The 12770-nt window shown below is 38.1% G+C and overlaps 1 protein-coding gene across 5 annotated transcripts in view; it reads left to right on the top strand.

The window, feature by feature from the left end:
* Positions 1-12770, top strand: part of ZC3H13 (zinc finger CCCH-type containing 13) — a 103821-nt gene that overhangs the window by 69820 nt on the left and 21231 nt on the right. For 3 of the 5 annotated variants that reach the window (XM_027557201.1, XM_027557202.1, XM_027557200.1), the window contains exons 11-13: positions 7432-7623; positions 11705-11788; positions 12135-12687. In XM_027557201.1, coding sequence (XP_027413002.1) covers positions 7432-7623; positions 11705-11788; positions 12135-12687 — 829 coding nt within the window. The remainder of the gene's footprint in view (positions 1-7431; positions 7624-11704; positions 11789-12134; positions 12688-12770) is intronic. The other 2 variants (XM_027557204.1, XM_027557203.1) reach the window with 1 other exon arrangement.

The following is a 12770-nucleotide window of genomic DNA, read 5'->3' as shown; positions in this document are numbered from 1 at the left end:
CTTTCAGTTCTGGTTTGCTTGGTGGGTATGCCCAGCAGTGGGATTGCTGGGTCGAATGGCAGTTCTATTTCCAGTTTTTTAAGGACTCTCTACACTGTTCTCCATAGAGGCTATACTAGTTTGCATTCCCACCAACAGTGTAAGAGGGTTCACTTTTCTCCACACCCTCTCCAGCATTTATTGTTTGTAGACTTTTGGATCGCAGCCATTCTGACTGGCATGAAATGGTACCTCATAGTGGTTTTGATTTGCATTTCTCTGATAATGAGTGATGTTGAGCATCTTTTCATGTGTTTTGTTAGCCATCTATATGTCTTCTTTGGAGAAATGTCTATTTAGTTCTTTGGCCCATTTTTTGATTGGGTCGTTTATTTTTCTGGAATTGAGTTGCAGGAGTTGCTTGTATATTTTTGTGATTAATTCTTTGTCAGTTGCTTCGTTTGCTATTATTTTCTGCCATTCTGAAGGCTGTCTTTTAAAAATGAATTTTTTTAAAGCTTCATGAAAAAACTGTTGGGTTTTTACTTCAAATACATTAAATTTATTGATTAGTAACTTTTTCTATTAAGGTCCTGTGCATGTTTTATTCCTGGGTAACTTCTATTTTTGTTGCCATTGTAAATGGTATTTTTTTAAAAAATTCTCTTTTTTTTAAAACATTTATTTTATTTGGCTTTATAAAATTTAAAATTTTGTTATGCATTGGTATATATGTACCAAAAAACTCACACTGAATGGTAATTATAGGGTATTAGCTAGAAACAGCAGAGTATTATAAATTCTGACTGTTTAAACAATAGACTTTCATTTATGTCAAAATTATCCTAACCCAAACTCTAGTGAAATAAAAACAAAAGAATAGATTATAGGTGGAATTTTAGCACCATGGTATATATTTTCATTAGCAGCAGCCTCAACATTTTCTTTTTTTAAAGAACTCTATTTAAAATCACATGTGTATCAGCACGTGGATGGATACCAAGCAGATGCTTCTGGGTTTCTGTTCTGGAGGCCCCACAGGGTAGATTTGCTTTTATTTAGAAATTTATAAAAAGTTAATACCTGATTGATGCCAAATCAGTGACAAGTTTGAAGTCCTTAACAACATTTTGCCTTAGAGTTTACAAATGATATATAAGGCATTATGATAATTTTCTGTGACCCAGGTCATGAGTCTTGTGGCTTCAACCTATATGTTAACTGTAACAAGATCACCTTAATTTTAGCCCCAGCCAGTATACCAATAACGAATCAAGTCTCCCACTTGACTTTTAAACTACTTTGTGTGTGTGTGTGTGTGTGTGTTAGTCTCTTAGTCTCTTAGTTGTGTCCGACTGTGTGTGACCCCATAGACTGTAGCCCACCAGGCTCTTCTGTCCCTGGAATTCTCCAGGCAAGAATACTGGATCGGGTTGCCATCCCTTCTCCAGGGGTCTTCCCAACCCAGGGATTGAACCCTCATCTCCCACATTGCAGGCAGATTCTTTACTATCTGAGCCTCAAGGGAAGCCCCAAATAAGGCATTACTCAGGGCATTATAGAGTAAACAGAAGGAGAAATAAACCAAGATTCCATTAATTCTCAAATTCCATACGTTCGTTCTATTGGATATAGCTTTGGCTTTAGAAAAGGAAGGTACAGGGCAGGAGAAACTCAAACACTTTGATGCCTCTTGTCTCTCTCTTCCATAGGGATGTAGTTATTTTGGTCAAAAGTGAAAGTGAAGTCACTCAGTCATGTCCGACTCTTTGCGACCCCATGGACTGTAACCTACCAGGCTCCTCCATCCATGGGATTTTCCAGGCAAGAGTACTGGAGTGGGTTGCCATTTTCTTTTCCAGAAGATTCTCTTTTTAATAATGTGTTCACATGGTGCAGAATTTCAGAGCTATGAAAAGATACATAGTGAAAGCCTCCCCTCTGTTCCTGACCTGGTCCTAGCCAATTTTGTATGTAACCAGCTGAAGAACATGCTATACAAGCAAATATGTATGTTTATTCACTTTCTCTTCTGGTTTTACAAATATAATTTTTAAGAATTTTTTATTAAAAAAAAAAAAAAACAACTATATATTCTGTACACTGCTGTTTTCCCTTTAAAATATCTTAGAGATAGTTACATATAAGTCAGCTTGGTAAACATCCACATCCTCCTTTTGGTGCATAGTGTATATTGTAGGGTATGCCGTAAGTTATTGAATCCTTTATGTTCGAGCTTCCCAGGAGGCGTTAGTGGTAAAGAACTCACCTCCAGTTTAGGAAACTTGAGAGACACGGGTTCGATCCCTGGGTTGAGAAAATCCCCTGGAGAGGGGCATGGCAAACCACTCCAGTATTCTGTCTGTAGAGTCTCATGGACAGAGGAGCCTGGCGGGCTATGGTCCTTAGGATTGCAAAGAGTTGAACTTCACTGAAGTGACTGTTTTTTTTTTGGTTTTTAATAGTGCTTAAGTAAATGCATACAGGCACACCAAATGATATATTTTAAAACATTTTCTGATGCTTATTGCTGGTGTATGGAATGTTAATTAAATTTTTTATATTCATCTTACATTATGATGTTGCTGTATTTTCTTGGTAGATATAATTAGATTCTCTTAAACATTTACATCTGGGAATAGACATATTTGGCTGTTCTTTCTGAGTAATATTTATTTGTTGTCAGTAACCTGCTGAGCAGCTGTTTCAACGCACTGTTGACTACAAGTGGTATAATGGGCTTCTTTGCTTTGTTTCATATTTTAAGGAATTATTGCTGACATTTCACCATTAAGCATGGTGTTTGTAGATTTTTGTTGTTTGTTTAGTTGCTAAGTTGTGTCCAACTCTTTGCAATTCCGTGGACTGTAGCCCACCAGGCTCCTCTGTTAGTGGGGTTTCCTTTTCCCAGATAAGTATACTGAAGTGGGTTGCCATTTCCTTATCCAGGGAATCTTCCCAACCCAGGAATCAAACCCTAGTCTTCTCCCTTGGCAGGGGAGTTCTTTTCCACTTGCAGATGCTTTTTATTGTGTTTAGGGTGCGTGCATGTGTGCCAAGTCGCTTCAGTTGTGTCCGACTCCTTGCAGTCTCAGGGGTTATAGCCAGCCAGATTCCTCTGTCCATGGAATTCTCCAGGCAAGAATCCTGGAATGGATTGCCATGCCCTCCTCCAGGGGATCTTCCCGACCCAGGGATGGAACCCGTGTCTCCTGCGGCTCCTGCATTGTCAGGAGGTTTCTTACAGCTAAGCTACCAGCAAAGGGAATCTCCTATTTTCCTAACTTAGCCGGCAGCTTCTGTCATGCCTGTTTTTTTGTATCTTGAGAAGATCATATAGTCATTCTCTTTTACCTTGTTACTTATGTTAATTTTTTTTTTTAATTTACAACTGTTCTTCTAAATAGGTTTTCCTGGTGGCTCAGATGGTAGAGAAACCACCTGCAATGCAGGAGACCACCTTTAACTGAGGTTCAAAGAAGAGCTAATAGCTTGAAGCTACAGCAGCAGGGCTTCTTTGGTGGCTCAGTGGTAAAGAATCAGCCCGCAAATGCAGGAGATGAGGGTTTAATCCCCGGGTCGGGAAGATCCCCTGGAGTAGGAAGTGGCAACCCGCTCCAGTATTCTTGCCTGGAGAATCCCATGGACGGAGGAGCCTGGTGGACTGCAGTCCATGGGATTGCGAAGAGTCGGATACAATTGAGCGACTAACACTTTCACTGTCAGAACTATTCTTGCATTTCTAAAATAAATTTATATTTCATTTCTTTTAAAAGTTCGAAAATAGGTTTGTTAAAATTTAATTTTGAAATAAAAAAATCTTTTTCTATAATTGAGGTTGGTATATAATCACTGTATGAGTGTAAATATTTAGCAACTTACTCTTCAGAAAGAAAGCCCTGGCTTGTAGCTAATGCCAGTTTCCATAGTATAAATTACTCCTACCATAGCAGATTTTGAGCTGCTAACAAGGCCACTCAGTGTGAAGATGAGAAGAGAAGCACACTGGTGGCTCTTTGGAGCCAGCATACCATTGCATAGGTTTTAGTTTTTAATACTGTCTTTGTTTGGTTTGGAGATCAAAATGTGTTGGAAAGTGTTGCTTCTGTTTTTTCTCTTTTCTAAAAGAGAACAGTTTGTGTATAAATGAGCATTTATCTGTTCTTTGACAGTCTGATTATATTTATATGTTCTAAACACTTTCTGAAGTTTGGTATGGTTTTTTTCTTTGACTCATGAGTTGTGTAGAAATAGGATTTTAAATTTCCAGTCATGCTTTTTAAAATAAATCCCCTACCCTCAATTTTAATTGTTATTGGAGGAGACTATTTGAACTCAGTTTTTTGGCATTTTTTTTTTGTTGTTAGGACTTATTTTGTGGCTTGTCAGTCAGTTTTCATGTATTCTGCATGTGCTTTTAATGGTTGCAAAGTATGTAAAGTGTGTCTCTGAAGTTAGGTGTGTTAATCATGCTTTCAAAACTGCATTTCATTTTCTTTCTAGTCTGCTTTTTCTATCATTACAGAGATGTGAGCCAAATCTTCCATTATTACTTTGAATTTGTTGATTTTTGTATGATTTGATCAATTTTTGCTTTGAATATTTTGAGGCTTTGCTCATAGGCACATGTAAGGCAAATTATTCCTTTTATTGTTACAGAATGATCCTGTTCATCCTAAATGTTATCTTTTTGTCTAAAAAAGATTATCCCACTCACAGATTTCTTTTGGTTAGTATTTGTATGATATAGCTTATTCTATCCTTTCAATCTTTCTGTCTTAGCATATAGTTAGATATATGTTTGAGCCCCTCATGGCTCAGAGAGTAAAGAGTCTGCCTGCAGTGTGGGAGACCTGGGTTTGATCCCTATGTCAGGAAGATCCTCTGAAAAAGGAAATGGCAACCCACTCCAGTATTCTTGCCTGGAGAATACTTCTCATGGACATGGGGTTGCAAAGAGTCAGACACAACTGAGTGACTTTACTTTCACTTTCAGACATTTGTTCGGTCTTCCCATTGTGTTCTCCTTGATTCTTAACTTTCAGGTTTTCCATCTCTGTTTCTCTCTTTCATTTTCTGAGTTGTATCCTCAGACGTGACTTTTTTTTTAACCAATTTTCTCTTAGCATCTATCTGACATTTACCTTTTCATTCCTTGATGTTATATGTAGCTCATTTGTAGTCTTTTTTAAATTTCTTTCTCTAGTCTTTAATTATTAAAATAGTCTTTATAGATATTTTGATTATTAAAACATCACAATTAAAGCATTTAGAATTATACTATAATTCTTTCAGTGCTCAAAACCTGTTACCTGTAAGATGTGTGTGTAGCTCTATGCAGTTTTTTTAAAATCACTTTACTGAGGTATGATTGACATACAGAAATCTATACACAGTTAATATATACAGCTTAATAAGCTTGGAGATAAGTGTATACCCTTGAAACCACCACCGAAATCTGTGCCATTAACATGTGAAAGTTTCCTCTCTATTGTTATTTGTGTGTGTGTGTGATGAGAATGTTATTGATATAAGATCTGTCCTCTTACCAGATTTTTGAGTTTCCAGTACAGTATTATCGACTGTAGACACCATGCTGTACAGTAGGTCTCTGTGACTTACTCATCTTATACAACTGAAATTTTGTACCCCTTGACTAGTCCTCCATGTTCCCCCTCTGACCAGCCCCTTGGTAAAACCATTCTACTCTCTGATTCAATGAGTGTGACTATTTTAGTTTCCACATGTAAGTGGTATCATGTAGCATTTGTCCTTCTGTGTCTGACTTATCTCACTTAGCAAAATGTCTTCCATGTTGTTGCAAATGGCAGGACTGTGTTCTTTTTAAAGGGTGAATAATCCTTTATAGGGCTTCCCAGGTGACTCAGGGGTAAAGAATCCACCTGCCAATGCAGAAAACGCAGTTTCCATCCCTGGGTCGGGAAGATCACTCGGAGAAGGAAATGGCAACCCACTCCATATTCTTGCCTGGGAAATCCCATGGACAGAGGAGCCTGCTAGGCTCTATTCCATGGAGTTGCAAAAGAGTCAGACACCACTTTGTGACTAAAAACAACAAAGAGAAATCCATTATATATATATATCTGTTGTTGTTCAGTCGCTGAGTCACATCTGACTCTTTGCGACCCCATGAACTGCAATGCGCCAGGTTTCACCGTCTCTTGGAGTTTGCTCAAACTCATGTCCATTGAGTCAGTGGTGCCATCCAGCCATCTTTTCCTGTCATCCCCTTCTCCTCCTGCCTTCAGTCTTTCGCAGCATCAAGGTCTTTTCCAATGAGTCGGCTCTTCGCATCAGGTGGCCAAAGTATTCTATGTATATACGACATTTTTTCCCCATTCATCTGTCATTGGGCATATAGGTGGTTTCTGTCTTGGCTGTTGTGAATAATGTTGCAGTGAACCTGGGAATACAGATATGGGAATACAGATACCTCTTTCAGATCCTAATTTCAGTTTCTCTGGCTCTGTACCTGGAAGTGGAACTGGTGGATCAGATAGTAGTTCTGAAATTTTTTTATGAACTTCCATACTATTCAATATTTTCCATAGTGACTCTGTAGTCTTGCATTACCATCACCACAATCAGGATCCTCAACTGTATCATCATGGGACTCCCTTTGTTATCCCTTTGTTGGCACATTCAGACCCCCTCCCCTGTCCTTGACCCCTGGCCACCACTAATATGTCTATCATCTTGTAATTATTATTTCACAAGTATTACATAAACTGAATCCTGCTGTGTGTATCCTATTGAGATTGGCTTTTTCACTAGCAGAATTTCCTTAAGTTTCCAAGTAATTGCATGTATCAGTAGTTTGTAACTTATAATATTCTATGATCTGGATGTACCACAGTTTGTTTAGCCTTTCACCATTTGAAAGACATTTGGGTACTTTATGGTTGGGGCTATAATAAAGCAACTGTGAACATTCATTTCCCAATTTTTTTAATGAAAATTTTCAGGTATCACCTACTGTCAACAAAGTACCTTGGTTCTTTATTAGAATGTTTTCACTATAAAGTGTAGTCAATGTGATATATCCATAATTCATATTTTAAATGTTTTTATGGTATTTCTGTAATTTAGATATGCATTAATAGTTTTTATTTTTTGTTTCATTGTTTTTGGCTTAATTGAAATGAGTCTGTTTGCTTTATGATTTCATTATGTGTCCCTTTCTTTTATAGGAAGGGAAAACGAGGACTTAAGCTTACTCAAGTCAGTCATTAGACATTTTGAGTATTCTAATCCAGCATATAATATCGTTTTCAACGTTATCACACTTTCAAATATTAAAAACTCACCAAAAAGAACCCAACAACAACAACCCACACATATTTATATGTTTTGGGGGAGGAAGGATTGTGACTTACAACTTGTTGAATGAAGTGTACGTATTAAATATTTGTGTGAATATTCTTTGTTTAGGAAGTCGAGGCACAAGAGGTTCTCAGATTGATAGTCACAGTAGTAGTAGCAACTATCATGACAGCTGGGAGACGCGAAGCAGCTATCCTGAAAGAGACAGATACCCTGAGAGAGACAACAGAGAGCAAGCAAGAGATTCTTCATTTGAGAGAAGACACGGGGAGAGAGACCGTCGCGACAACAGAGAGAGAGGTTTGTTAACTGAGATACTATTAAATAGTCACCAACAGTGATTGGGAGAATTGTAGTTTTTTCCAACCATTATCAGTTTACTTTTTAACATAAAATATCTTTTAAGTCTTTTGTTCGTTGGCACATTTTAAACTATTTATTCATATAATCTTTTTTTACTTAGTTTAGTAGAGATTATCTAAATAACTGGCTACCAGTACTCACTTGGTAACAGAGCAGGTACTGAATTAGTAGGTACTTGTATACTGCAAGAGTTGAGGTGCCTTGCTGTATGCCTCTTACCTTAACCAAACAGCTCACAGTGTTTTAAAGAACATAGGTGCTTGGGTGCCATTTCAGGTATTTCTGATTCAGGAGATAGCGTCTCATCTGAGTGTCCTGAGCACTCACTCACTCACTAGCTGTGATACACAGACTTGTAAGGACCGCCAGGGAGGGACAAGACAAAGGCAGTGATGATAGGGTTAGGGGCTGCCTGGAGAAATAGTTTATTCGTGTTCCTTCCTGAGAATATGTAATACTTAGTTTAGCTAACTTTATATTCTTGTATATGTTAAGCTAAGCTAAAACATTTTCTGTTATTCTACTAGAAGACCTCTTAAATCAGTATTGAAGCAAGATACTAGAAAGCAGTTTAGAAGGGTTATAAGTACTTTCTTAAACAAGCTTTTATTGTCAGTATGTGTTAGGCCTTTGAGCATTTGTGACCTTATGAAGGTCTTACTAACTTTGCCTAGTTACTAAAGTAAGGTTTGCTATAATGCTGAAGTTAACATCATATATAACTTGGAGTAGGGGACTGAGTGTTGATGCTTCAGAGTGGGCTGCATTATATATGAGGCAACATTCATCTTGATATGGGTAGGAATAAGAGGAGAGCAAAGACAGTAAGAAACCTTGTACTTTTGAGAGCATAGATGAGATCAGAGACATAGATGCGCGCTGCTGAGTTGAGTTTGTTATAGCAAGCCTAATACGTTTGGGTTGAAAGATGTGTATGATTTCCTTAGTTACAGATGAGGCTGGAGTTGATACGATCTGTGTTAATGCCTGAAATGATTTCTTCCCAAACACTGATTCACCAGTCTTTATTTTCTTTAATCTAACACTGTGTTCTGGTAATGCTTTTTTAATATCTTATTTATTTTTCTTTTTTTTCTAGTTTGATGTCCCTCTCAGATTTTTCTCATCTCATGCCTGAATTCAGTATAACATTTGGTTTCAGCCTTATTTAGTTCAACCACATATGTATTGAGTTACCAAGAACTTTGAAAGTTGCTCTTTATATACTCTCTGGCTTAATATTTTTTTACAGTATTAAGTCAGAAAATGTATGTTTTAAATCCTTTTATCTTTTAATGTTTGTGAGCGTAGGTATAATAAGGAAATCTGTGTTTATAATTTAGGAGACTTGGGCCAAGAGAAGGGTAATGATTCTTTTCATTGTCAGAGAATAAAGTTCTAAAGCTAAAATTCAAACTATAGGTTTTCTGACTACATGTCCTGTTGTTTCTATTTTACTTTACTATAACTACCTCAGTAAATATCACTTGTACAATTGAAATATACTTTTGATTATATATTCTACAAATGATTAAGGAGTACAACCACACTTTGCTGGGTTTTTGGAGTACAACAGTTCTTGCACTTGTAGAACTTTATAAAAGGGACAGTATGCCTCCTGAAGAAAGAAATGATTGGTGGATGCTATGAAGGAAATACACAAGAGATCCAGATAGAAATAAAGGATGAGTGGGACCTACTTTCCTTAAATAGTGTGCTTATGAAAAATTTTGAGATGACATATATTTAGAGGCATAAATGCAAGGAAAGAAGCTAGCATTGTAGGTATTGAAGGTAGAAACATTATATGGAGAGAAAAGAATATGTGCCAGTTCTCTGAGATGGGAAATAACTTCATGTGTCCTAGAATTTGGAAGATGATCAGTGTGACTAGAGTACAGTGAGCAAAGGGAGATGGGTAGAGGTCAGAGGTAGAGATGTGCTCAGGACCTTGTTCTTGTGCTCAGGAATTTAAATCTTCTCATGTTCTTCACAGGCTGATTAGGGTAGACAACCAGATATGATAAATACTGCTACTGTGTGAAGTTCTGTGAGAAGACAGATGCACACAGAATTCTGAGGCAATCCACAAAAGCATCCTGAAGAAGAGACATCTGAATTAGGGCCTGAGGGATGAATAGGAGTTGGCTAGAAGGAGCCATGAAAGAAACACTGTCAGGTAGAGAGTCTAGCATGTGTAGACACACAGGACTGGAAAAAAAATATGCTTTGGAGAGTAAAGAATCATGAGGTTGGAGCAGAGGTGTGCTACAATTGGAAGGAAAGGAAAGAAGCTAGGAAAAAGGATGGGTGAGAGACCATAGACCATGTTGTAAATAGCCTAATAAGTCAGGCTAAAAATTTTGGATTTAATTGCCTTTTTCACTGCCTATAATAAGTGCTTTTAAACAGCCTTTTTTTTTTTTTTTTAAGCAGTTGGGGAAAAAAATTAGTTTTCATCAATAAAAATAAAAACATTAGAGAGTCTACGAAAAGACCAAAGACAACATTAGACCCCTGATAACATGGGCATCCAAGAACTGACCAAAGTCTAAGTTAATAATATGAATTGTAGGAATTGAGAGAGGAAATGGAAAAAAGAAATATTTTGAGAGTGAAATTTATGGTACTTGAATACAGTGGGACTTGGACAACTCAGAATGGGTTTCATGAGTGGGCATGCCATTCATTAAAGTAAGGAAGTATATGAAGAGAGGTGTACCTTTGAAAAACACATTTTTGGGGAAGGATACAGAAGATGAGATGTATTAAGTGATGTTCCTTTTCATTTTCTTTGAAGTATGGAACTTTGTCAGCGTGGTTGGGAAGATAAGTTTTCATTTGTCAGAAAAAGCTTGCCTGAGTAAAGCAGTCTATTTCCTAACATTGCTATAATCAGAAATTTCAAGTATGAATTGCTATAAATTACAGTATTGAATTTGTTTCAGGTTGTTTTGTAAGCTTTGTGACATTAGTATGACCCCCAAACCAGGAATTCAGACAAAGACATGAGTATATAGCTTTCCAGGAACTAGAGTATAGTACATGGAACCATTTTAAATTTAAATTGATTTCAGAAAAAAAAAAAAAAAAAAAAGAGGGGGACTGGGTGTAAGGGAACTGACTTCTAGTCCTGAGAGCCTCATGTATTTACCATCTCTGTGACTTTGATAAATCAACTTTTGGACCATAAATTCTAAGAAGAACAGGAGGAAAGGAGGGGTGGACAGAGTTTAGTTTTCTTTCAGTTTTAAGTTTTAAAATTCTGTGAACTTTCATAGCTTGATATATAAAGAATAAGCATGGATAATTCTGATTTCTTTTACCTGTGATAAGAAAGGAAATTCAATATTACTATATTGGCCGCTTCCCTACAGATATCCTAAAATTATTCTGATTAATAAGTTGATGCTAGAGATTTCATGTACCAACCCTGTTGGCCATATTGTTTTGGACCTTTATGACTAACTAGTAAACATTACTTTGTAGTGTGAAAATAGAGACATCATAGTAGCCTAGATCCAGGCACAATGACCTGCTTTTCAAACATGGCTATCTCTGTGGAAAGGTTCATGCCATTTTCTTAGACATTTTTTGATCCCAGACTAATTTTTTGCTCAATTGGGCATATTGGGCAGCATGCATTCAGTCTGTGTTTATATGATTCGTGTATTAAAATATATATATATATATATATATAAATTTGATGAGGTTATCATCATTTAGCATTTTAAGAAAACAGCTCTTCATCTGAGTAATTATATGATTAAAGTTTTCAGTTTATTAGTATTTATAAATATAGATCACTAATATGAAACACTTTTTATATTTATTTCAAGATGGCTAAGCATCAGTACCCTTATATTCTATTTTATGATAAATTGACATCACAGCAACAATTACTGACAGATGTTTTGTTCTTCTATATTTTCCTCACATAGTAGCTACACTTTGTGTATATATTTTCAGCCTGAAATTAGAGGTGTGACTTACGAGGGAAATTTTTTTTTTCCTTTAGCTTCTATGTTCTACACCTCCTGCTGCCCCTATCCTTTGCCACCAGTGTTCTCAGGCCCTGCTGGGGGGACAGAGAAGATCAGAGGTGAAGGGTAGAGATGGCAGAAAATGGGGTTGGAGCAGTGGGCTGGAGGCAGGGTAGGGAGCATGCAGAGAAAGATGAAAGGCGGATCAGCGGGAGGTGGGAGCGGGGTTGATGGGAGCAGAAAACGCGGTAGTTAGAGGGCAAATAAAGTTGACCTTTAAGAAAAGAATACTTTTAAACATCTAGTGGTGATTATTTGGATGATTAAAAGTAAATATAGTACCTGATTTATATTTGTTGCCAGTGTGACCCTATACACAGATAAAGTTTAAGATTTGCCATACTGTCTTAACAATAGCTTTAATCTGTCAAATTAATCACTGATGAAACTTGATTTTCATTGTAGATCAAAGACCAAGCTCACCAATTCGACATCAGGGAAGGAATGACGAGCTTGAGCGTGATGAACGAAGAGAGGAACGAAGAGTAGACAGAACGGATGATAGAAGAGACGAAAGGGCTAGGGAGAGAGACCGGGAACGGGAGCGCGAGCGGGAGAGGGAGCGCGAGCGGGAGAGGGACCGGGAGAGAGAGAAAGAGAGAGAACTGGAAAGAGAGCGGGCGGCGCGGGAGCGCGAGCGCGAGAGAGAAAGAGAGAAGGAGAGAGACCGGGAGCGAGAGCGTGACCGGGAGCACGACAGAGAGAGGGAGAGAGAAAGGGAGCGCGAGCGGGAGAAAGAGCGGGAGCGCGAGCGCGAAGAGAGGGAGCGGGAGCGTGAGCGGGAGAGGGAGCGCGAACGCGAGCGCGAGCGGGAGAGAGCGAGGGAGAGGGAGCGCGAGCGCGAGCGCCAGAGGGAGTGGGAAGACAAGGAGAAAGCTCGCGAGGACCGCAGGGAAAAGCGGGAAGATCTGCGAGAAGACCGGAACCCCAGAGATGGCCACGAGGAGAGAAAGTCCAAGTAAGTGACCGCGAGCCAGGCTTTTACATTTTAGTGGAGGAATTCAGAAAGTTCCTTACATTAAGTTTCTCAGCGGCACCTAA

Source organism: Bos indicus x Bos taurus, chromosome 12 (assembly GCF_003369695.1).
Source record: "Bos indicus x Bos taurus breed Angus x Brahman F1 hybrid chromosome 12, Bos_hybrid_MaternalHap_v2.0, whole genome shotgun sequence".
Lineage (NCBI taxonomy): Eukaryota > Metazoa > Chordata > Mammalia > Artiodactyla > Bovidae > Bos > Bos indicus x Bos taurus.
The sequence above is the reverse complement of the archived record's forward strand: the minus strand, read 5'-3'. Positions and strand labels throughout refer to the sequence as shown.